The 27,320-nt window shown below is 37.4% G+C and overlaps 1 protein-coding gene across 1 annotated transcript in view; it reads right to left on the bottom strand.

Annotated features, from left to right (window-relative positions):
* Nucleotides 1-27,320, bottom strand: part of DNAJC3 (DnaJ heat shock protein family (Hsp40) member C3) — an 86,873-nt gene that overhangs the window by 48,182 nt on the left and 11,371 nt on the right. The window contains exons 2-4 of the mRNA XM_055335810.1: nucleotides 20,911-21,021; nucleotides 11,996-12,120; nucleotides 10,031-10,105 (exon numbers count right to left, since the gene is read on the bottom strand). Of these exons, the coding sequence (XP_055191785.1) occupies nucleotides 10,031-10,105; nucleotides 11,996-12,120; nucleotides 20,911-21,021 (311 nt within the window). The remainder of the gene's footprint in view (nucleotides 1-10,030; nucleotides 10,106-11,995; nucleotides 12,121-20,910; nucleotides 21,022-27,320) is intronic.

The raw sequence follows: 27,320 nt of genomic DNA, 5'->3' as shown, positions 1-27,320 counted from the left end.
ATAATGTGTTACAACTGATGGCTCCTTATATTTGATGAATCATGTTATATGATCCAGTATTACATGTGATTCAAAGAAAACTAGAGCAACTATATTGAGTCATTCATAGCACAGACTGCTATATTCGTATTAAATTACAACCAAATTTATTTCATGCCTTTAAAAGGTACTATCCCCTTTTCTTCCTAGCCTTTCTCTACGGTGAGGGACAAGACAAGGATGTCCACTCTCACCACTTCTATGAACATAGTACTGGAGTGCTAGCTACAGCAGACAACAAAAAGAAATAAGAGGCATTCAAATTGGTAAGGAAGAAGTAAAACTTTCACTATTTGCAGATGACATACTATACACAGAAAACCCAAAAGACTCCACCAAAAGACTGCTAGAACTGATCAACAAATTCAGTGAAGTCATAGGATACAAACTCAATCTACAGAATGTTGCATTTCTATACATCAGTGATGAAAGAGCAGGAAGAAAAATTAAGGAAGCTATCCTAAAATTAACCAGGAAACCACAAATGTTGGAGAGGATGTGGAGAAAGGGGAACCCTCCTGCACTGTTGGTGGGAATGTGAACTGGTGTAGCCACTCTGGAAAACTGTGTGGAGGTTCCTCAAAGAGTTAAAAATAGACCTGTCCTACGACCCAGCAATTGCACTGCTGGGAATTTACCTCAAAGATAGATGCAATGAAACACCGGGACACCTGCACCCCGATGTTTATAGCAGCAATGTCCACAATAGCCAAACTACTGTGGAAGGAGCCTCGGTGTCCATCGACAGATGAATGGATAAAGAAGATGTGGTCTATGTATACAATGGAATATTACTCAGCCATTAGAAATGACAAATACCCACCATTTGCTTCAACATGGATGGATCTGGAGGGTATTATGCTGAGTGAAATAAGTCAGTCGGAGAAGAACAAACATTATATGGTCTCATTCATTTGGGGAATATAAAAAATAGTGAAAGGGAATAAAGGGGAAAGGAGAAAAAATGAGTGGGAAATATCAGAAAGGGAGACAGAACATGAAAGACTCCTAACTCTGGGAAACGAACTAGGGGTGGTGGAAGGGGAGGTGGGCGGGGGTGGGGGTGACTGGGTGACGGGCACTGAGGTGGGCACTTGACAGGATGAGCACTGGGTGTTATTCTATATGTTGGCAAATTGAACACCAATAAAAAATAAATTTATAAAAAAATAATAAAAAAGGGAGCTATCCTAAAATAATAATAATAATAATAAATTTTTAAAAAGAAAGCTATCCTATTTACAGTTGCACCCAAAATAATAAGATACCCAGGAATAAACCTAACCAAAGAAGTAGAAGACCTGTACTCTGAAAACTATAAAACACTGATGAAAGAAATTGAAGACAACACAAAGAAATGGAAAGACATTCCATGCTCACGGGTTAGAAGAAGAAATATTGTTAGGATATCTATACTACCCAAAGCAATCTACACCTTTAATGCAATCCCTCTCAAAAATGCCAACAGCATCTTTCACAGAGCTAGAACAAACTATCCTAACATCTGTATGGAACCACAGAAGACCACAAATGGCCAAAGCAGTCTCGAAAAAGAAAAACAAAGCTGGAGGCATCAAAATATAAGACTTCAACTCATATTACAAAGCTGTAGTCATCAAATCAGGATGGTGATGGCACAAAAACAGACATATAGATCAAGGGAACAGAATACAAAATCCAGAAATACACCCACATTCATATGGTCAATTAATCTTTGACAATTAATCTTTGACAAAGCAGGAGATCTAATTGGGTAAAAGAGAGTCTCTTCACCAAATGGTGCTGGGAAAACCTGGACAGTCACATGCAAAAAAACAAAACTGGACCACGTTCTTACATTATACACAAAAACAAATTCAAAGTGGATAAAAGACCTAAATGTGAGTCCTAAAACTATAAAAGTCCTTGAAGAGAGCACAGGCAGTAATTTCTCTGACATTGGCCATAGCAACTTTTCTCTAGATAGGTCTCCTGAGGCAAGGAAACAAAAGCAAACATAAACTACTGGAACTACATCAAAATAAAAAGCTTCTGCATTTGTGATGATGAACACAGGGTAATGTATAGAAGTGGTGAATTACTATACTATACACTTGAAACTAAGCACTGTATGTTAACTAACTGAAATTAAAATAAACTTTAGGGGCATCTGCATGGTTCAGTCAGTTAAGCATCCAAGTCTTGATTTCGGCTCAGGTCATGATCTCAGGGTTGTGAGATCAAGCCCTGAATGTCCAGCACATAGTCTGCTTAAGATTCTCTGTCTCTGCCCCTCCCTCCCCACCAACTCTCTCTCTCTAAAAAAGAAGAAAGAGAAAGAGAAAGAGAAAGAGAAAGAGAAAGAGAAAGAGAAAGAGAAAGAGAAGAAAGAAAAGAAAAGAAAAGAAAAGAAAAGAAAAGAAAAGAAAAGAAAAGAAAAGAAAAGAAAAGAAAAGAAAAGAAAAGAAAAGAGAGTTCTATTTTCTCTACCCATCCTTCTCCCCTAAATAATTTCTCTCTGGACTCCTATCTTAGGGAATAGCATGGACCTGTAACCAATTTGAACAATCCAGAAACCTGGGCATCATACCTAATTCTTCCTTCTTCCTTACCCCATTCATTGCATCTCTCTGGAGCCAATCTCCTAAATGTCTACCTACTTCTCTCAAACCCCACTTACTCTAGCCTCATCTTTGGCCTCCATAAAGTCATACTTGGATTACTTACTGCAACACCTTTGTTATCAGACTGATTGCTTCCACTCACGTCTTCTAATTCATCCTTCAGAGTAGCCTGGATTTTATAGAAGTAAAACCCTCCAAGCTATTTACAAAAAAACAAAAACAAAAACAAAAAAAAACCCAAAAACTCAGCTCCTGGCACTACATATGTCCTCTCTGCAATCAGACTGCTGCTTCCCTGTCCAGTTTTCATAACTCCTGCTCCCATCGTAATAGAGGTATCATTTTCTTAACTGACAAGGATGCTCACCTTCTGCTAGGATGGCCCTCCCAGCCACTTTGCTAACACAGATTCATTCATCCTCTTAACATTCAAATTTCCAGAACATTCCCTCCTTTAAGAAAGCCCTTCTTGACTCCAGACCCCCAAATCCCAGTTAAGGTAGGTGACCATTCTGTCCATTCCCACAGGGCTCAATCATAACACTCGTCATTATGGTATAATATTTGCCTGATCATTTCTTACCCTAGAATAATCTTTCCAAAGGCAGAGACCAGTTTTCTTCATCAGCAACTCTCTAACTCCTACCACCCTGCCTTGCAAATAATATGCACACTGAGTAGTAACTGAACTAACAAGTGACCACATGTGCTGGTTACAGCAGGAGTCAGTGATAGCTCAAAGACAAACTAAATCATGGAAGAGACTGTTTAGGAATAGGATAGCTGGTATGGACCTGAGGTGATGCTTATTTACAAAAGACCCTCCAGCAGCAGAGTAACCTGTACCCATGACAAAGAATGAGATTCTTACTGTAGCTCAAAAAGAGATTAAGTATATCCAAACTTCTGTTCCATCATGTAAAATGTAACTGAATACACCTACCTGGTTGTGTATTGCACTTTATTAGTAAGATTAAATCTTTACTATACCTAATAGGTTGATAAATGCTCTTAAATACCACAAAAAGCCCATTTAACTAAAAACATATAAACAAGTTATTATATATCACCTATATTCACAAATCTCTAAATATTAAAGTATAAGAATTGGTAAAGACAAAATACAGTCATAGCACAAAATTTATCTTTTCAAACCAGACCCTGAAATCATCTATTTTACTGTACCAAACTTTAAAGATAGGATATCACCTATGCAATCTCTATGCTTCACAGTGAGGTAAACAAGGTCCCCAGAAAGTAAGAACTTTTCAAAGTCAATTTATACTTTTCCTCCAAGAGGTACTAATATTATCTGTTTCTCGCATACCTTTCCAGAGGCTTTCATCTGTATACTGTATATAAGCAAATACATGTTTTCTCATTTTCTTATGCAAATAGCAACAAATGTTCTGCACCATGTGAAACATATACATGTGTTTGAGTCCTGTGACCAAATCCAATAGGAACAGCCCTCACAGAATGCATACAATTACTAATGATAGCAAAGAGCCAATAGTATAGTGCTTAAGAATACAAGATCTGGAATCTTAAAACCAAATGCTTGCTATAAGTGTAAATTCGGACAAGTCACCAAATTTCTATAAACCTCCATTTCCTCAGCTGTAAAATGAGACTACCAGTATACCACACTCCAAAGGTGGAACAGTGATTAAGTGAAACAATCCAGACTAACCCCTTAGTGATATGCCCCATACAGTCTGAGCGCTATGCAAACACCCGGTTAAAGTACAAAGGCATATCTAAAACCCAAGGTTTCCTGCCTCTTGTTCTAAAACTTTTCTTTCTTCAAAATTTGTTTTATACAACTTTAAAGCAGGAGAATTTGAAATATTTGCCACTTATACCAATTTAACACACATAAAAGTTTTCTGTAATTAAAAATAAAATTTACACACAATTTTTATTTTGCTTTTTAATTGACATTATTTTTGTACATCTACGTCTATAAATCAATAGCATACATAAATAATTCTTGTTAACATTATTCTGTCATACTGACACAATATTCTCTAAGAGTTTCCAAAACAGAGTTCTAATAAGTATCTTTGAGCAAAATGTTTTTTTCCATAATACTTATTGCCATATTTTTCTGCAAAAGTTTATATTTGCCATATCAACAGTATTATATGACTAGAAACATCTCCTTAAAGTCCCATCAATATTAGGCTCTGTGTTATTTATTTTTGCTACACACAACAGCTAGTGATCCTGTGAATAGTTCTAATGTTTATCTCTTCATTTACAAACACTGGACACTGTAGACACTGGGTTCACATCTCTTGTGTTGTCCATCTGATAATATCCTTTTATTATTTGCCCAGTAGAATCTAGATTTCCAAATGCTTAAAATTTAATCAATTTCATATATGTTAACTGATAAAGTTCTTCCCAATATTCTTATTTTGACCCTCTAACACCAATATCTCTAGGACATTATAATTACTGTTCAGACAAAAGACATGCATGTGATATTTTCCTTTTTCTATTTTTTTTTAAAGATTTTATTTATTTATTTGACAGAGACAGAGAATGAGAGAGTGAGCACAAGCAGGGAAAGGAGCAGGCAGAGGGAGGGGGAGAAGCAGGTTCCCTGCTCCGTGGGGCTTGATCCCAGGACCCTGGGATCATGACTTGAGCCAAAGGAGACACTTAACCAACTAAGCCACTCAGGTACCCCAACACGTAAGATTTTCTTATTATTAATCTGAATCTTAAATCCAGGTATTTCTAGGTTACCTCAAGTTACTGCAAATAAAACACAAAATAATTGTAAACTACATAAATTCTGTACTTGTATTTTTCTCTAAACCAAAACCAATCTAATTATAATTATTCTTACACACAACAAAATTTTTGTTACATGTTAAACGTGGCTTCTTTAGTGGTAAGATTTAACTTGGCCTCCCATTCATAAGCATTAAGATTTATCTTACAGACTAAATACATGAGTACTTTTCTGAAGAAAAAAATAACAAAAAGATTATTCAGTGTGAAAAATGAAATTAAAAACACAGTATGACTTAAGATCACTCTAAAAAAATACTTAGATATATACATTTAACAAAATATGTACAGGATCTGTACATTGCAAGTTACAAAACACTGATTAAAGAAATCAAAGACCTTTTTTATTTATTTTATTTTTATTTATTTATGATAGTCACACAGAGAGAGAGAGAAAGAGGCAGAGACATAGGCAGAGGGAGAAGCAGGCTCCATGCACCGGGAGCCCGACATGGGATTTGATCCCGGGTCTCCAGGATCGCGCCCTGGGACAAAGGCAGGCGCCAAACCGCTGCACCACCCAGGGATCCCCTTTTTTTTTTTTTTTTTTAAATCAAAGACTTAAACAAATGGGGAGGCATACTGTGTTCATGGATCAGAAGACTCAGCATAATAGAGATTTCACGTCTCCCCAAACTGACCTTTATCACAATTCCTTTCCTACCAAAATATCAGCAAGGCTTTGTGTAGACATAGACAAGTTTATTTTAAAAATATATGAAAAAATAAAAAATAAAAAAAATAAATTTATATGAAAAGGCACAGGCCAGGGGATCCCTGGGTGGCTCAGCAGTTTGCCGCCTATCTTCGGCCCAGGGTGTGGTCCTTGAGTCCCAGGATCAAGTCCCGCATCAGGCTCCTTGCATGGAGCCTACTTCTCTCTCTGCCTGTGTCTCTGCCTTTCTCTCTCTCTCTCTCTCCCTCTCTCTCTCTCATGAATAAATAAATAAAATCTTTAAAAAAAGAAAGAAAAAAGGCACATGCCAGAGAATATCAAAACAATATTGAAAGAGAAGAATAAAGTGCAGAGCAATCACTCCACTCCCCGTTAAGACTTTTTACAAGGGCACCTGGCTGGCTCAGTAGGTTAAGCATCTGCGTTGGCTCAGGTCATCATCCCAGGGTCAACCCCACATCAGGCTCCCTGCTCAGCAAGGGAGCCTGCTTCTCCCTCTCTCCCCTGCTCATTCTCTCTCACTCTCTCTCTCTCAAATAAAATCTTTCTTAAAAAAAGACTTTTTACAGAGCTAAGAAATCAAGAGAATATAGCAATGGCAGAGGAATAAACATATAGATCAATGGAACAGATTAGAGAACCCAGAAATATACCCACCCAAGTACAGCTAACTGTCCTATTTTTAAAGGTGCAAAAGCAATTCAGTGAAGGAGGCAAAGCCTTTCAAAACACAGTTGGAACAATGGTATATCCAAAGACAAAACAAATCAACCTCAACCAAAGCTTCATACATTACATGAATATTAACTCAAAATAGATCACAGTCTTAAATGTAAAACATAAAATCATAAAAGTTTTTAAAAATAACACAGGAGAAAAATCTTTGAAACTTATGGCTTGATGACTAGTTCTTAGAATGACACCAAAAACACAATACACAGGAGAAAACAGAAAACCAATAAATTTGATATCACCAAAAGTAAAAATGTTTGCTCTCTGACATACCCTGTGAAGGGGAAAATAAGGCATGGACTGAGCAAGCACATTTGCAGACCACACATGTGGTAAAGCATTTAAAATACAAAAATAAGTCCCAAAACACAATAGTAAAAAAAGCAAACAATCCAGTTAGAACATCGGCAAAAGACAGGAACCGTCTTTACACCAAAAAGGATGACAAATAAGCACAAGAAAAGATCATTAAACATTAGGGAAATGCAAATTAAAAATCAATGAGCTGTCACTATACACTTCTCAGAATGGCTAAAATAAAAAACAGTGACCAAACCATGCACTGGCAGGGATGCAGAGGAACATAAAATGGCACACTCTGAAAAGCAATTTGGTGGTTCCCTATAAAACTAAACAGACAATTATGATACAACCCAGAAAATTGTAATTCTAGGCATTTGTCCCAGGAAAATGAAAACTCTTGTTCACACTAAAACCTATACAAGAATGTTTGTAGCAGTTTTATTCAAAATAGTGAAAAAGGGGAAGTTTTGAAATGCCAAAATTTTAAAAATGAATTACAAACTAGGGGTTGCCCAAAGTTATAGATGAGCTGCGGGAACAGTATGTAGGGAAGTGGGTGTGGTTGTAAAGGAGCAGCAGGAGGGATCCTTGTGACAACAGAAGCACTCAGTATGTTAACTGTGGCATAAAGAAAAAAGGTATCGAATTAAACACACACAAAGAAGTAAACACTAAAACTGAGGAAATCTGAGTAGACAGGTAGATCGTATCAATGTCAATTCCCTGGTTGTAATATTGTACTACAGGTTTCTAAGACCACTGGGAGAAAGTGGGTGTCGGGTAAAGGGTACATAGGATCTCTCTGCTTCATAATTATCTCAATAAAAATTTCAACTAAAAGTGAAAAATCATTCTGTACAGATGCACATTCTCATGGAAGAATCCTGTAATAATAATAAGAGCAGTTTTAAGAAAGCACTAGTGGAAGTAGGACTATCAGAAAACAATCTAAAAGTGGAAAGTCTCATGAAAGTCTCCCTTCATATTTCTGAGGTTTTAATATTGATCACAGAAAAGATATTAACTCAAAAAAAAAGAAAAGAAAAGAAAAAGACATTAACTCAAGACATACCCAAAGTTCCAAGAACTCACTTTTCCAAAAGAACACATCCATTGGCCAATAAGGATTAATTTTTGCTAAAGCTTTATTCTAAATTGTGTTATTTCTAAAAGACTATTCTAATGTTGTGATTGGAAAAAAAAATTGTAATAGATTTAACCATCTGTTAAAAAGAAGGAAATCCATTATTGTGTTTTATCATTCATCCATCCATCCAACAAATTTCTCACAATACTTTCTATATACAAGAACTGGGCTGAGGAAAGGTGACTCCAACACCATGACCTCCCCCATCACCTGTCCTTCAGCCTGCTCTCAAGATCTTACCTAGTAGGGAAAATTAGATAAACATAAATGGACATCCAGTTTTACCGAGACCATGACACAGCTACTGATTAGATTTTAATACAATTAAGTCTAACATTTTTTGGATTTCTCTGCATATGACTGAGCATTGTGACAAAGGTTATGAAAATATTAGAAATTTCGGTTTTATTTTCATAGTGGTTACCATCTAGTAACTAAGCATTTTTAAAAACTACAAAAATGCAAATAATGAACAATGAAGTTTAGACAGTTGACCCTTGACACAGGATTAGAGATCTGACGCCACCCACCCCATGCAGTTGAAATCTGCACATAACTTGACTCCCCAAAACTACTAGTAACCTACTGTTGACCAGAAGCCTTATCAATAACAAGCAATTAACACATATTTTGCATATGCATTCCATACTGTATTTACAATAAAGGTAGAGAAAAAAAATTTATTAAGAAAATCATAAAGAAGAGAAAATACACTTAATAGTACTTACACATCCCATGTATAAGTGGACCGATGCAGTTCAAACCTATATTGCTCAAAGGTCAACCCTATACATGCTTTTTTCTAGACCACCCCAGAAACAAATCCAGATAGAACAAAAATGCAGGGATCCCTGGGTGGCTCAGCGGTTCAGCGCCTGCCTTTGGCCCAGGGAGTGATCCTGGAGTCCCGGGATCAAGTCCCGCATCATACTCCCAGCATGGAGCCTGCTTCTCCCTCTGCCTGTGTCTCTGCGTGTCTCTGCCTCTCTCTCTCTCTCTCTCTCTCTATCACGAATAAATAAAATCTTAAAAAAAAAAAGGAACAAAAATGCAGATCTTAAAAACAAGCTTCATAAGGGCAAAAAGACATTGGCTGTCTCTCCAAATCATTTTTCAGTTACATGTAATCGGTACCACCCCCCAACATATCCAAAACACTTTACAATTTGTAGCATATGGGTAATTACAAAATTCCCTTTTATTATTCCTTTCAAATCAAATGAAGGGACTTTTAGAATAGTTAAGCTGACATCTCTTGATTCTCTTGGAAAACAAAGCAGAACATGTGAGCTATATAAACTGAATTAAAATTATATATTCTTGGGACACCTGAATGGCTCAGCAGTTGAGTGTCTATCTTTGGCTCAGACCATGATCCCAGAGTCCCAAGATTTAGTCCCACGTCGGGCTCTCCAGAGGAAACCTGCTTCTCCCACTCCCTGTGTCTCTGTCTCTCCGTGTTTCTCATGAATAAATAAATAAAATCTTTTTAAAAAATTATATATTCTTTCTCAAAACTTTACCCTCCAACTATTAAAGTGATTCTTTCATGTCAGCCACTATGTATTAACTCAGAAACTGTGATTTTATATACACAAAAGATTTTCCCTTTTAGCTATAAAGTTATTACTAAATGTCTTACTATTAAAAAAAAGTTCAATATGTTCACTCATCTTCATAATGATGTTCAACATCTTCATAAAGTCAAATACAAATTGAACTTACCACTTTTTTAAAATCATCTTCTGCTTCATCAAGTTTTCCTTGTTTGAGTAATAAGTGACCTCTCTGTAATCTTGCCTAGGAAAAAAAAAAAGGTGTTCTGAGTACCATGCATTTCCAAATTTTCTTTAAACACAAAAAACAAAACCAAATATGCTAATGAAGCATTAATGAAATATTTATTTTTCCAATGCCCATTTGACTTGGCACTTTGAGAACAATTCCTGGAACCAATGAATGTGTGTAATTTTTATTATTAACTTTTACATAACCATACTTCCTTAAAAATAGTTTTTGTGCTATACCCCCCAAAATTCAAAATATGTGTCGACACAAAATCTTGTACATGAAAGTTCATACCAATAGCTATAAAGTGGCAACAACCCAAACTCCCATCAACTAAAAAATCAATAGGCAAATGTGATATATCCATTAAGTAGAATATTATCCAACCATAAAAAGAAATGAAGTGCTGATGCAAGTTACAACACGGATAGACTTGAAAACATGCAAAGTGAAAGAAGTCACACAAAAAGCCACATACTGTATGATTTCATTTATATAGAATGTCCAAATAAGCAAATCCATATAGACAGAAAGATAAATGGTTGCCAGAGGCCAGGGCATAAATGGGGAGGGATGGCTACTAGGTACTAGATTTCCTTTGGAGGCAACAAAAATGTTCTGGACCTAGACAATGGTGATGCTTGCAGAACCTTGTGAATATACTAAACACCACTGAATTATACAATTTAAAAAAGGATGATTTGATGTTATATCTCAATTTAATTTTTTTTTTTGCCATTGTAATAATTTTTTGTCACCACAAAAAAAAAAGTTATATAATTTGGGACTTTACCAATCAAAATTCTAGGAATAATTATGTTTTTATTAATTCTCAGTAGAAATATTCACTCTACTATAACCAAAGAACAACACTTCTTCCTTTCCACATGCATCATTTCCCCCACTCTGTCTGATATTCCTCTTATGTGCATAATCCCATCTCTTCCAAGAATACCAACTTTCTGATGACCAATGTGACCATAAGACAGAAACCACATTGACAGTCCGTTAAAACTTATATATTACTTTTACAATACATAAAAAAGGCCCTAATCCTCTGTTAAGTGCATCAATACACACAAAAAGCAAGATAAAAGCCACTTAAACTACCTAATAGCTATTATAATACTAGGAAAATAAACTACTTACCCTTTGTGAAAGGTTGTGCTTAGCTAGGTAGAGTAAGAGACTAAAGAAAAAAATCTGACATTTGGGAATTCCATCCTAAAATGAGGGTAATATTTCAAACCAAACATTCACCCCTACCTAATCAGTTATCTCAAGTTCTTTTTGGAATACAGTAAGGTATAAACAATAAATGAGTTACCAAACTAATTTTGAAACCATCTAACTTATTCTATTATTTTAAGCCATTACATTGGCCTGCCGATCATCAGGACATCCCATTAGACTGTAAATTCCTCCATTTCTGGAGGCTTGTGTGTTGGCTGCAGGGAAGGATCAGTCTAATTCCTGACTATGTCCTCTCCACAAACCATTGCTTACCTAACCTATCTCCTTTTCTTTATTCTTTCTGCTACAGCCTTTCTGCTACAGTTGTCAGTCACTTGACAGTCTTTTAATTCAACAGCTTCATGATCAACTGGTTACTCAGACTCACATCCTATCCTACACTCCACCCTCCAGAAGTCTTTCTAAACCACAAAGCTAACACCATTGCCAAGCTTCTAAAACTCAGCAGCTATACCCATTGTTCGTCTTGCACAAAGACCCTTGATTCCAAGGACTTTGGATTTTTTCTTGTTGCCCAGGCCACTACACCACAGCAGTCTTCTACATCTCCAGCTACGCCTAGCAGACCAATCCTCACCTTAAAAAAGCGAAATTACCTCTTCCAAATTCCCATATATTCTCCTTTAAAGAAAGTTCAGACCCACTTACTGCAGTGAAATCCATCTTCAATTCAATCACTTTAGTTAAATCAGGAAGTGCTGCTTTTGATTTGCCCATAGCTAAAAAGACAGTAGCTCTCCGATAGTAAGCAATATAGTTATCTGGGTCACCATCTGAAAATTAAAATAATAAATATTAGCTCTTGGTAATTTATTCAAAAACCCAAAATCTGAACAGTACGAGAGTTTGCAATTCTCCTAAAACAAGAAGCACCTATGTCGCTCAGTGGGTTAAGCACCCGACTTGGTTTCAGCTCAGGTCATGATCTCAGGGTTATGAGATTGAGCTCCATGTTGGGCTCTGCACTCAGCAGAGTCCCTGAAATTCTCTCCCTTCTCCCTCTCTCTCCTTCTGCTTGCTCTTTCTCATGCATGTGCAAGCACTCTCTAAATAAATAAATAATTCTTCATCAATAAAGAGTTCTGTTGACTAGCAAGATCACTGCAAATAAAACCAGAACAGGATTGACAAAGTAGAATCTCTGAGCCAAACCAACCCACAGGCTTCAAGTCAAGAATATCTTATATTTTTAAAGAGCTATCAAAAAATAAAAATGAAAATATATGTACAGAGAGACTATATGGCTGCAAAGCTTAAATATTCATTATCTGGCTCTTTCAAGAAAAAGTTTGCCAACCTCTGGGTTAAGATATTAACTATATTCAACTCATAACTTTTATAAGTATGCAACTCAATCTTTGTCTTCACGGAAATTTCCTTAAGTAAAATACTGAGAATGTGACTATGCCTTATTTATAGGATTTTAGAAAATCATTATAGACTTCTAATTAAACTGGTATATTAAATGCGCAATCTCTGCTTCCTTACAAAGTCCAACTAAAATGGCAATGAAAAAATAAAGGTACAATCTTAGGACAAAGGAGGAGAATGGAAATGAGAGCAAGACTATTTAAGTTAACAATATCTGAAAGAAGGAAAATGGATGCGTTAGGTTCTGAGCTAATTCTACTCTAAAATTAGAAGTAAACCTCAGGCTTCAGTCCTTCTAGAAGGCTATTTTGAAATATATATGTTCTTGATCAAATACAGCCATGTGTCTTAAACAAATAAATATTTATTTATGCACACAGTTGTTCCAACATTATAAGATTTACAACTAAAACTCCCTGGCTGGGGGTGGGGGGGTGGGGGGGGGCGGCGGGATACGAGTGGCTCAGTTGGTTAGGTGTCTGCTTTCGGTTCACCTCAAGATCTCAGGGTTCTGGGATGGAGCCCTGCATCTGGCTCCCTGCCCAGCAGGGGTGTCTACTGCTCCCTCTCTCCACTCATCCTCTCTCCATCTCTCATTCATTCATTCATTCAATCATAAATGAATAAATAATAAAACTCTCTGAAAGTTCTATCCCTAAAGATCTTATCATTTGAAAAACAAGATAAATGGAAATTGTATGGCAGATAGTATATAATCATTCAAAACCATGGTTTCGAGCAGTCATTAATGGCATTAAACTACCTGAAGTACTTCTGGGCAAAGGTAGAGCAGGAGGAGAAAGTAGGCTCTAAAACCATTTATGAAAGAAGATATACAAATGGCCAAAAGCATACAAAAAGATGCTTACCATCATTAACGATTCATTAGGGAAATGCAAATCAAAACCACACTGAGATACCACTTCATATCCATTAGAATGGCTATTATAAAAAAGAAATGAAAGAAAGAGGAAGGAGGGAAATGAGAAAGAAAAATGGGGAACATTGCTTAATAGGTACAGAGTTTCAGTTTGGGATGATGAAAAAACTCTGGAGATGGATGGTTATGCAACAGGTTATGCAACAATGTGAATGCACTTAATGTCACTAACTTCATACACTTACAAATGGTCAAAATGGTAAATTTTGTAATATGCATTCTATTGTACTACATATTTTATTGTAGTTAAATTTTTAAAAAACGAAGAGAACTGGGAATTTTAACAATAAAAATAAACTTAATTTTTCTCAAATCTAAAACAAAAACCAAAAACAATCCATATATCCCAGCTAAGCATCACTGAAATTTCTTTCCTGGCCCATTTGTCTTAGAAGATAAGGGAAAAAGAACATGGTCAACAGCCTGTATATATGATATTTCCTACAAAAAACTGTAATTAGCCTGAAGAAAAAGTAAACAGAGTAACTATATTTAGAGCACACATGATATAGAATATTTTTAGGTTCAGTTCATATTCAATTTAGAATATGCAATAAATTAAATATGTGGATCTGATCAGCATAGTTGGCTGTAAGAATGATTTGATACCTGAGGATTTCTGATGCTTAAGTGACCTCCTCTGAAAGTAAAAGGAAATTTACCACAGGTCAACAGAAGTCATCTGGGCAGACAGATGGGGTTTTGTTTATACTGTATATACATATCCCAAAAAGTGTCACAATGAACAGGGAGTATTTCTACATTCATTAATCAGAGAAAAAAAAAAAAACCTCATGTTTTCCATGACTTATTTACACTAAGCAAAAAATAAATACTAGATATAACACAATTTAAGGCCTGGAATATAAATCACACACTATCATCTTCATATGTCCAAATCCTATTTGATCTCAGAAGCACAGCTCAAATGACTTATTTGATTATACGTGTGAAAATATACCTTCCATTCCCTCCATTTCCATAGCATTTTTTTTTTTTATTTACGATAGTCAGAGAGAGAGAGAGAGAGAGAGAGAGAGAGAGAGAGAGGCAGAGACACAGGCAGAGGGAGAAGCAGGCTCCATGCACCGGGAGCCCGACGTGGGATTCGATCCCGGGTCTCCAGGATCGCGCCCTGGGCCAAAGGCAGGCGCCAAACCGCTGCGCCACCCAGGGATCCCTTCCATAGCATTCTGTAAGATAGTATGCCTCTTACTGTGCCCATAACACTTACCACTCCCTCTGATATTATTATATACCATGTCAGTCTAGAGAAATAAATTCGAGTGAATTCACTTTTGTGTCACTGTATCACCCGGCCCACAGGTACTCAAATAAAAGGAAATGGAAACAAATTGCTGATCACCACAATAAATACCAACACTGAGACATGCCTAGGACAAGCAAGGGACTAAAAGAAGTCAGAAGAGACACAGCTTCTTTGGTCTTTCTTATTTCCACAGGACACTGTAATACTTCACAGGTCCCTGGAGCTAGCCAGCTTTTCCCACAGGGTCTCCTCACCCCTACCCTACTCGTCCCTTGCTTCTAGCCCTGATTCCTGGGTCCTTCTCATTGAGAAAGTCCAACAGACCCTTTGAATTGGCTTCTATTTTGTTTGCTCTCCCTAGTGCCATCCTGTTGTGGACAAAAAGGAAGCACGCCAACATGAGCCCAGCCACTGACCAAGGAAAACATTTCCCAGCTTCCAGATGAATATGGCTCCCTTCCCGTGGGTCTTACCTTCCAGAGCCAAGTCTCTAATCCTGGGGAGTAAATGTTTTGTTGCCTCACTCTGTTCAGTTCAGAAGAGGTTTTTGTCAGCAGGGACCAGAGAGAGAGAGAGGGCTGAGGTCTCTGCTACACTGCCTGTCCTCTGGTCCCAGCAGTCCTCCCGAGTTGGCACAGAAGCTCTGGCAGACACTGCCATCTCTTGCTTTTGGAAGACGAGCTGCTCATAGATTGTGACATCATTGGTCCGGGAAAGTTTTCCGTTTGGAGTACTTTCCATCCAGGTGGTAAAGCAAACATCTGGTCACACAGTTCCCTTTTTCCCTGCTAGCCACTCCACTCAGGGATTCCAGAGGACAGACATAGAGCTCTTATAGAGATGTGTCTCACCAGGATATCCAGATCATTCTCTCATATGAGATTGGCAATGGCATTTGCAAACACAGATGTTGCTTATTTTGAACTCTGTATCTAGTTCTTTCAAGAAAAGAAGAATGCTCAGTGATGATGTTGGGTGTTTTATCAAAAAGGCACCTTCACTAAAAATTGCATTGGACTTCTATTTAGGAAAAAACTGATCATTACAGTCTACATAGAAAAACCTCCAAAGAGGGTTATATATGATATAGCTTTTGTATTAAGTATTTGATTATGCATATATTTAAAAATATCTATGTAAAATAATTCCAGAGGGGTGCCTAGGTGGCTCAGTCAATTAAGCATCTGCCTTTGGCTCAGGTCACGATCCCAAGTTCCTGGGATTGAGCCCCACATCAAGGTCCCTGCTCGGTGGGAAGTCTGTTTCTCTCTCTCTCTCCCTTTGCTGCTCCCCGTTTGTGCTTGCTCATTCTCTGTCAAATAAATAAAATCTTTAAAAAATAATAATTCTGGAGCACTCACTTTCATTTGCTTTATTCTTGTTTTTAGGTATTTCTTGAGACATGAAATGGGATTAGAACCCCAATTTGTAACAAAACCTACAAAAACAAGGAATCAAATGATAATGGCTCAATGTGTGAATCAAGAATCCATGTTCTTAAAAAAAAAAAAAAAGAACCAATGTTCTTAGCTGTATAGGGTCACCTGAGTGGCAAAAAAAAAAAAAAAAAAAAAAAGAAGGCTTTCCCACATCTTCATCTTAAAACACCAACAGTTCCTAGAACTAGTGTCCATTCCTGTATCATTGTGCATAAAGCAGCAGCTGAATAAAGATTGGTTTAAGTAATTCATACTTAGTTTCTCATAATACAAAATCTGATAACTTTGAAAATAATCATTTATTATGTTATCCATTCAATAGAAATACAGTTCATTATTTAAAATACTTATAAGCCTACAAATAGAAATATTAAATTTCATTTGAAAACAGGTCATTCAAGTTGTTATAATAGTTTATTAGAAATTTGAACACAAGAGTAGATTTAAGGTCTAATTCTCAAACTACCAAACAACTCAAATATGAGAAAATTAGCCACAATAAAAAAAACCCACAACTACTATCTGGAGAAAATACATCAGAAGGCCAATTACAAATGATGTACACAGTGGTGGTGGAAAGCAGAAAAGACCAACACCCTTGCCTAGACACAAAAAATTTTTATTCTCGCTTCCAGCTAACCCAACTCTACCCACTCCTTCATTCAAACTTTTACTGAGTGCCTATCAGAGATTAAAATAATGACAAAATAGGATGACACCTAACCTTAAGATGTGGCTGATCAAGTGCATGCACAGAGGAATATCATTCGGAAGAAAGAAAGGAAAGAAAAGAAAGAAAGGAAAGAAAGGAAAGGAAAGGAAAGGAAAGGAAAGGAAAGGAAAGGAAAGGAAAGGAAAGGAAAGGAAAGGAAAGGAAAGGAAAGGAAAGAAGGAAGGAAGGAAGGAAGGAAGGAAGGAAGGAAGGAAGGAAGGAAGAAAGAAAGAAAGAAAGAAAGAAAGAAAGAAAGAAAGAGAGAGGGAAAAGGAAAAGAGAAAGAAATCTTACCATTTGCAATAACATGAATAAGATGGATGGATGAAAAGGGTATTACACTGAGTGAAATAAGTCAGAAAAAAGGAAAAGACCACATGATTTCACTTATTTTATTTTACTAAAGTTTTTTTTATTTTTAAGTAACACTTGGGGCTCAAGATCAAGAGTTGCATGCTCCACTGACCGAGCCAGTCAGGCACCACTTCATTTATTTTATTTTTAAAGATTTTATTTTTTAAGTAACTCTACACCCAACATGGGGCTCGAACATACAACCCCAAGATCAAAAGTCACATGCTCCACCAACTGAGCCAGCAGGCAGCCTTCCTATGATTTCACCTATATGTGGAATCTAGAAATAGCATAAATAAAAAACACACACACACACACACACACAACAAAAATAGACTCTCAAATATAGAGAACTGGTGGTTGCCAGAGGGGTTGAAGTGGAGAGATGGGTAAAATAAAGAGGATTAAGAGGCACAGACTTATTCATTTTATAAATGTCACAGAGACGAAACATATAGCATAGGAATAGAGTCAACAACATTGTAATAATATTGTATAGTGACAGATGACTACACTTATCATGGTGAGTAATGGATAATGTATAGAACTGTCAAATCAACATGTACAATGAAACTAATCTAATATTGTATGCTAATTATACTTCAATAAAAATAATAAGATTCTATCTATCCCTAAGAAGTTCACAATCTTTTGAATTAGAATGTGACATCTAGAAAGTCACTAAAGTACCCTTTGTGTCCTTCTGTCTAAATGTGAATAGTAATGCCTGTCCCCATTTCACAAATGGAAGTACAAATGTAATGAGAAAGCATCATGATATAGTTAAGTGACAATAAATATAGATAGGCTTTTGTCTTTTGACTTCGCAAAACTGTAAATGTGATACTGGTTTTCTTACCAAATAAATGGAGGAACCTATCATTTCAGACATGCACACCATTTAATCCACCTCATGAGACATTCGTTCCTGTCAGATATAGCTAAGACATTCTGTTAAGTCCATCAAAAAAGTGATTTCAGACCCTAGAATTCATTATCTCCATAAGATCATGCTGTGGGAGTAAGAGGGGATTTTCACACTGCACTGCAGTTTTCTCTAATGGTAAATCTCTAAACAAAACTTGTGTCTGCCTGCATGCACCCCGATCTTTATACCAGCAATGTCCACAATAGCCAAACTGTGGAAGGAGCCTCGGTGTCCATCGACAGATGAATGGATAAAGAAGATGTGGTTTATGTATACAATGGAATATTACTCAGCCATTAGAAATGACAAATACCCACCATTTGCTTCAACGTGGATGGATCTGGAGGGTATTATGCTGAGTGAAGTAAGTCAATCGGAGAAGAACAAACATTATATGGTCTCATTCATTTGGGGAATATAAATAATAGTGAAAGGGAATATAAGGGAAGGGAGAAGAAATGTGTGGGAAGTATCAGAAAGGGAGACAGAACATAAAGACTCCTAACTCTGGGAAATGAACTAGGGGTTCGTTACAGTTACAATCAGTATTTTACACAAACTAAAATGATGAATGTCCCAAACTACACAGGTCTTCCTCAGAAATTATGACATGGGCACCATCTGAGAATTGCTACACCCACCAAATTAAGACAGCCAGAATGGTACTCTCTGAATTCTGAATGCACCAGTAGTGCTTCACTTTCTCCCTTACCAAATTCCACAAATAGATTACCATGTTTTAGCTTTACTAATTCACATCTCTCAGTGAATACAGTAACATTTTATTGAGTATTTTGGGAAAGAGCCATTTCAAGAATTCTTGTACAGCAGTGAAGCTAAAGAAAAACAGGCAATAGTTGTAAACTACTGTAACAATATGCCATGGCCCTGATGTTTCTGCTAAACGTGAGATTAAAGAAAGCAAATAATAAAATAGGTAGAAGATATATGTTTCTGCAAATCTTCTTGCACTATTAGGGAAGAATCAGTATTTTTTTAAGACATGCTTTATCTAAAACAGTAACAGAAATTTTCTTTCATTACCCTGCGCAGCACTGAAGACAGTTCAAAACTCTAGAAAAGTGTGAACTCAGTAATGATATGGTCATATAGTAACTTGTGCAATTATTGTGCCAATTACCTACCATTTGCCAAGGTGAGCTAATCGCTAAAGTGAAAGAATTTCCTTATAGAAACTATTAACATATCAAGTCTGTTTATTAAAAGTCTTAATTTTCAGAGACATAAAAATTATATTTCTACATACCTTCCATGTGTGATTATACACTATTTTAAAAAAAAATCTTTATATACATTATTCTCACCTAACTTTCACAAAAAATCCATTTTTGGGTGGCACAGTGAAAACTGCTAGAAATATGCAAGTAGCTTGTTTAAGCCAAAATTTACTTACATAACTTGAGCAATAAACATAGTTTATCAAGCGGCAAAGTCAGGATTAAAATCTAGGTTTCCTATTATTCCAGAAAGTTAATAACACCAGTAATAAAAGTCTGAATTTACTAAAAAACATGAAGAAAAATACTGCCAAACCAAAATCTAATCATGTTCTGTTTATAAGGTAAATTATAAGAGTAGGATGATAATTCTGGTGAGCAGAACTGTATCTTATTAAAAAAAAAAAAAAACACCTCAGGGCACTTGGGTAGCTCAGTCAATTAAGCATCTGCCTTTGGTTCAGGTCATATTCCCAAAGTCTTGGGATTGAGCCCCATATTGGGCTCCCTGCTCAGTGTGGAGTCTGCTTCTCCCTCTCCCTCTGCTCATGCTGTCACTCACTCACTCACTCTCTCAAATAAATAAAATCTTAAAAAACAAAACAAAACAAAAAAAAAAAACCCCTACCTCATTACTCTGCAGTTAACTTGTCATTCCTAACCATCCCAAATAAAGGTGAGAATGTATAAGTTAATTTTAAAAAGATTCAGAAAAGTCAGTGTCAAATAGTCTTAGCATAAAAGTGTATGCAGTGACTCCTAAGAAAATCTTTTAAGGGCTCACTTATAACCTATTTACTGTGGCCATTTCGTTTCTCTCAGTCCCAAAAGACTAACAGCTGCAAAGATAATCGACACCACAGACAAATGCAAGTGAGCAACAGAACAGCCTAAGAGATGGAGGAAGTTTGGCCAACTCAGAAGAGGCAATGGACACAGAATCCCCAAAAATCCTCAAAGTAAAATAACTATAGTGACAATCTCAAGTCAAGAAAATTAAACTGCCTTCAGTGAAATCTTTTGAGGGCAAAAAAACTGTATAAGACAGAAAAGCTTTCTGTCAAAACTACTTTGAATTATTCTTAGTACTTACAATAGAAAGTCTAAATTATCTGGAAAATTCTCTCATGTTAGATACATATGCATTTAGGCATTGTGCATTTATTAATCTATTTCATCCAGAATCCTGCAAATATTTTTAAATGTTTTCTCAAAACATTAAATAATGTTTATCTTAAATGTTATCCAAGGAAGCCGTTAACTAGAATTCACAAGGATGACCACTGAGGATTTTGGTTCCAAGATACAAACCTACTGCAGCATGAAACTGAGATAAAGCATCAGCTAGCTGTCCAGCTGCAAGTAATTTCTTGCCCAATTCAAGATGTTTCTCAACATCTGCATTCACTCCACATTCAGCACCTAAAAACAACAACAAAAATAAGTTAACTTTCCATGACCAAGATTTAGTTGTGAAGAATAAAATATTTAAAATATGCGGTGCCTTGGTGGCTCAGTTGGTTAAGTGTCTGCCTTTGGCTCAGGTCATGATCCCAGGGTCCTGGGGCTGGGGCTCTCTGCTCAACAGGGAGTCTGCTTCTCCCTATCCCTCTGTTCCCCCACTGTGCTCATGCATTCTCTCTCAAATAAATCTTTAAAATATATATACACACACACACACACACACATATGTATAGTTATTTGCCTCAGGCAGCTCAGATAAGAGTCACAGACGCTAAAGAGTGACACATAAAAGATAACACTAAAACACAGTGCTTCAGTTTATAGAGCATGAGTGACCCCCAAAATATACCCATATCACTGGTCAAAAGAATGTAACCAATCTTCAAAATATAAGGGAAACTGCTTAACACAGTAGTAGTAAAAATATGTCAAATGACAAAATTATAATTGCTATCATAATTGCTTTATTAAACTAGAATTTCATTTTCATGAGTTATCATCAAGTCCACTCTAATATTCAAGTACTTAATGAGCATCTACAAGGCATCGGGCACTATCCTAGGTATTTGGGACAACTGCAAAACAAACAAAAACCTCTGCCACTTATGGCATTGGACATTATGGAGGGAGGAGACATAAGAAATACATAAATTACACAGTCAACAGACACCTAACAAGGTGAAAGGTACCATGGAAAAAAATCAAGCCTTGTGAGGCCATCAGGAGTATTGGGACTTTCAGTATTAAAGAAAGTGGTCAAGAGTGGGCCTCACTAAGAAACTGACATCTGAGCAAAGATTTACTTGAAGCAAAGTGAAGAATCCACCATGCAAATATGTAGAAAAAGAGCTTCTCAAGAAGGATCAGCAAGTGCAGGGGCCCTAAGTCAGAAGCATGCCAGGTTATGTTTCAAAACTGCAGGGAAGCCAGGATGGCTACCCCAGAGCAAACAAGGAAGACAGTAGTATAAGATGAGGTCAAAGAAGTAGAGGGCCTGCCTATGTACAGTCCGGGTAAAATGGAGAGCTACTTAGGAATTGTGAGTACAATAACATGATCTGACTGACTCGGCCAGTTATCAATGTGCTGCTAACCTCTCCGATCTAAATTCATCCTTCAGTACCTGGCTTTAAAAATGAACTAGCTGCGATGCCTGGGTGGCTCAGTGGTTAAGCATCTGCCTTCAGCTCAGGTCACGATCCCGGCCAGGGTCCTGGGATCAAGTCCCGCAACAGGCTCCCCTTAGTGAGCCTGCTTCTCCCTCTCCCTATGTCTCTGTCTATGTCTCTGCCTCTCTCTGTGTGTCTCTCATGAATAAGTAAATAAAATCTTTTAAAGTAAAATAAAAATAGACTGGTTTTTAAGCATTTCTTCTTTATGCTGAGCACAATTGTACACTCTGTCACAGTAAAATGTACTGAAGCGTATTTTCTGGATCTTGTTGCTATCTTTATTTTTTTCTGGCTCCTGCTACATGGTGCATATGGGGAGGATATCCAGTGGTGCCCTATGCTAGCCATATGTCCACAGGTCCAGTTCCTCAGCAAGCCAGCAGTCTTGACTAGGCACTATCTCCCAGTGAGGACACCAAGAGCTCCAAGCTGCATGCATCCCCCCACACACATCCCATACACACAGGCCAACCAACCCAGACTCACCTATACCTGAGGAGGTTATTTCCTGCTTAATATAAACTTCCCTGTTTTAAATTACTCTATGGTCTGTATCTCCTGAATGGAGCCAAACTTATACAGACTATCCTAGCAGACAGACCCACAAAGACAGGTTTTGAGGACTAGTTTGGTCATGCCCTTAAGCTTGAGTACAGTGCTGAGCTCACTGTCAATAAGAAATAAGATATCAGTAATCCAAAGCAGGTATCAGAATCAGAATTAATCAAGATATCATTTGTGGTTGACAATAATCACATGCTAACTGGAAAACCAAGGCTGTTGCACAACAGCAATGAAAGTAGTGATGAAGGTAAGGATTGTGATGTGGAGGGATTCTTTTGGGGGGGGGGCAGGGATTCTTTTGAGTGCACTAGAGCACTTACTGAGAGAAAAAACCAGCTCAGCTCAAACCCTCACCAAGTCTCCCACTGTGAACTTCCAGGGCAACCCTAAAACAATCTCTTATTTTTGGTAGCCACAGAGCTGATTTAGCTGAAAACCAAATACAAAATTTAATTTTGTGTGTAGAAGGGTGCATATGAAAACTAAGAAGCCAAAGCATTTCTCTCTTACAGTGAACATGATGTTAAGCTATTCAGGATGCTAAACAGACACTGTAGGAAAAAAAAAATCACAACAGTCATCACTTGGGAAGGTGGGAGAAAGGACAGACTGGGAAGGGGCAGGAGAGAAATTTATGGGGTGATGCTAATGTTCTAATCTTGATAGAGGTATGGGGTACACTGGGATGTGCAATACTCAAAACTTAGCAAATAGATACTTAAACATAGACAGTTTAGGGGCACCTGGGTAGCTCAGTCAGTTAAGAGTCGAGCTGGTCTCGGGTTGTGGTCCCAGGATCTGGCATCCCCCTGATCAGCAGGGAGTCTACTTCTCCCTCTGCCCCTCACCCTGCTCATGCTCTCTCTCTCTCTCTCTCTCTTGCTCTAATAAATTAATTAAATCTTTGTTTAAAAAAATATGGATAGTTTATCATATATAAATTTTATAGCAAAAAAAAGCTGTTGGTGATATGCATATTAAAGTGTTTAGAGGAATGTGTACTGGTATTATTTTGATTTTTTTTTCTTAAGATTTTATTTCTTTGACAGAGTGAGAGAGTGGCAGGCAGAGTGGCAGGTAGAGGGAGAGAGAGAAGCAGGCTCTTCACCCAGCAGGGAGCCCAATGCAGAGCTCACTCCCAGGACCCCAGTATCATGATCTGAGGAAGTCAGACGCTTAACTGAGCCACCAAAGCACCCCTGAAATGTATTTTTTTTTTAAGATTTTTTTTTAATTTATTTATTCATGAGAGACACAAACAGGCAGAAAAATAGGCAGAGGGAGAAGCAGGCTCCCCATAGGGAGCCCAATGTGGGACTCAATCCTGGGTCCCAGGGATCATGCCCTGAGCCGAAGGCAGGCGCTCAACCACTGAGCCACCCGAGCATCCCTGTATTTTTAAAAAAGAATTAGCGGATAGATAAAGGCCAGATGGATATGTATTAAAACCAAGTATGGTAATTGTACTAATGGTAGAATGTGGGTGATGGATACAGGAATGTACACTAAAAAATTCTTCCAACTTTTGTGAAATGTTTAATGAAAAAAATTTAGGAAAATATGTAATACAGTGTTATGATGGGGGGAATAAACACAAGATGCTGTAAGGGCACAAGTTAGGGTACCTAACACCTAAAGTTAAATAAAATTTAAGGGATCCCTGGGTGGCGCAGCGGTTTAGCGCCTGCCTTTGGCCCAGGGCGCGATCCTGGAGGCCCAGGGCGCGATCCTGGAGACCCAGGATCGAATCCCACGTCGGGCTCCCGGTGCATGGAGCCTGCTTCTCCCTCTGCCTGTGTCTCTGCCTCTCTCTTTCTCTCTGTGTGACTATCATAAATAAATAAAAATTAAAAATTAAAAATTAAAAAAATAAAAAAATAAAATAAAATTTAAAATGCAATTTCTCAGTCACACTAGTCACAGTTTAAGTGCTTGAAAGCTAGTGGATAGTACATGAAACATTGCAAACAATACAGCATATTTCATCATAAAAGTTCTATTGGACAACACTGAGGGCGTTTCCTAAGGTCTCACCTGAAACCTGAAGGAAAAATGAGAATATCGTCAATGTGAAAAGGCCTATAGGGAAAAAACCAACACTCCAAACACAAAGAACTTCGCATTAAAATGCCCAGAAGTAAGAGAATCAATGGGGCTTTCAGAGAAATTAAAATCTTAACATTTAGGTAACCCTCCTCTGTCATGATTTCATTATTCTGGAATGGTTCGATTTAAGTGCTTGGTGAGTGTCATAAACAGCCAGAAGGGAAGAGGGAAACCATAAGGTGTCTGGTACAATAATCCAGGTGACATCATGGTGATCTGACTGTGGAGTAGCCGTGGAAATAGAGAACAGATTGCTCAGAGAAATATGAGAGAGAAAGAAGACTACACATGGCTTACAGTGACTAACTGGATGTGGAAGCCAAGTGAAGAAAGAACCAGAATCCAGGATGCCAGCCACAACTATGTGAACAACTCTGTGTGCCATTTTAGTCATCAAAAGCAACTGGATTCTCTTCCTCTACTACAGCAGAGAGCTGGAAGAAATTCACTTTATCTTGTTGTTATTTGCCCTACTAAGCAAAGTAGCCTTTTCTGTGTTCCTAATTTCTGTACAGTGTCTTATTTCCTAAGGTGCCTGATGGACCCCTCCACAAGAGAAAGGCAAGGGGAGGGAGGTAAGGAGAGCCCCCAAAAACAGGCTCCTGCAGAGCCCTGTTTGTTTGGGGCAACAATGTAAAAATGTCTAACCTATTTAAGAGTGTGTGGGTAACATTTAGAGAAATTATTTGGAGTTTTCAATGGGCTGGGAAAGCATTAGCTTTTCCTTTTAAAATGAGAATAGAGGCTCTTGTTCTGAAAATTCACTATGCAATTCAGAAACTAGTTATATTCTGATAATAAGGGTCACCTAATTCCACACCATGGCCCAAACACAGCCTGCTTTGCATAATGAAGATTATGGAAACCAATGTATTTCATTAAACAAATGATACTAAATATATACTATGTGTAAAACTGTGGCCATAACAGAGATGAATAGGATGGTCTTTTCCAAAGAAGCAATGAGAAGAATCCCCTAAGCTTTAGCCATTTAGGAGACCACCCTCTGGAAGAAGTCCGGCTGTTTTTAAACATTACACTGGCATCTCTGCCACGTACTGAAGTATTTATAGAATATAAAATATGAAGAATAGGATTGACTTCAAAATAATCTTGAAAGGAAAATGAAAGTATAAGTGAAACAAGATCGACCATGTGTGGATAATTTCTGAAGCTGAGTAACACCCTAGTACACAATATTATTCTTTCTACTTTGGTTTATTTTTAATATTTCCCCAAACCAATTTTTTTTTAATTTAAATCTCTTCAATTAACCGGCTGATAAAAATCTCTTACATTGAAAAAAAAAATGTTTTGAAGTGGACCACAGAGACTAGATCAGGACAGCCAACTGAAAACATGAGCCTACCTCCCAATGTGCTCAGATTCCAGAAATGACAGAAGCTATTTAAAGAATAAATGCATAACTTGTTCAGGAAAAAAAAAACAAAAAACTTTTAAACAAGGACGGCCATCAGAAAAACAAAATTTTAGGGAAAAAAAAGACACAGAAAGGACAGGATAGGGTTAGTGGGCAAAATCACATCCAAACACCTTCCCAAGGGGAAGTGTGCCATGCAAGTGAATGCAACTCTTTGAGTGCTCCAAACTCTGATACAAGGAAAAGAAAGGAACCCTTGGATTTCCCAGCCTCCAGCCAGGCAATCAGCCCTCTCCCACAATCAATATTCACAGGTTGGCAATGAGCAGTTCTGAAATTTACAAAGATGAAACGCCTGGGTGGCTCAGCAGTTATGCCTCTGCCTTTAACTCAGGTCTTGATCCTGGAGACCGGGGATCAACTCCCACATCGGATTTCCTGCATTGAGCCTGCTTCTCCCTCTTCTGCCTATGTCTCTACCTCTCTCTCTCTGTGTCTCTCATAAAAAAATAAATAAAATCTTAAAGAAAAAGAAATTTACAAAGATGATAAAATCAATCTTTAAGAAACTAACATCAAATAAGAGAATTAAGGGGAAAAAATTCCAAAAATGAATATAATTGACATTCTTATAAATTAAAAAGGATGCAGCATTTATAAAAACCAGACCAAGTATTTATGCACTGAACTGCTCTAGCTGTGGAGAAGATGATAAAACCATTTCTAAATGCCCTGACCAACTGCCAAAGGAAAAGAGGAGGAAGAGAACTTAATATAGAAAAAGGGGTCAAATAAGTCTTCCCTGAGAAGATAATGTTTGAGTTCAAACATAATGGAGAGGAAAGAGATCAGGGAGTGGAAGGAGAATCCTGAATGACCGATGCCTCCAGGAAGCCAAAATATGACGAGGCAAATAACATAAAACAAGTACAAAAGGCTTGGGTAGCACCAAGCTCACCTTCAAGGAATCAAAAGGAGGCTCCAGTATGGTGGGAGGTAAAGAAGATATAAGCAAGATAGATCATACTAGGCCC

The sequence above is a fragment of the Nyctereutes procyonoides genome, unplaced genomic scaffold (genome assembly GCF_905146905.1).
Source record: "Nyctereutes procyonoides isolate TBG_1078 unplaced genomic scaffold, NYPRO_anot_genome, whole genome shotgun sequence".
NCBI classification, from domain to species: Eukaryota; Metazoa; Chordata; class Mammalia; order Carnivora; family Canidae; genus Nyctereutes; species Nyctereutes procyonoides.
Note: the sequence above shows the minus strand (reverse complement) of the source record. Positions and strands in the feature narration are given on the sequence as shown.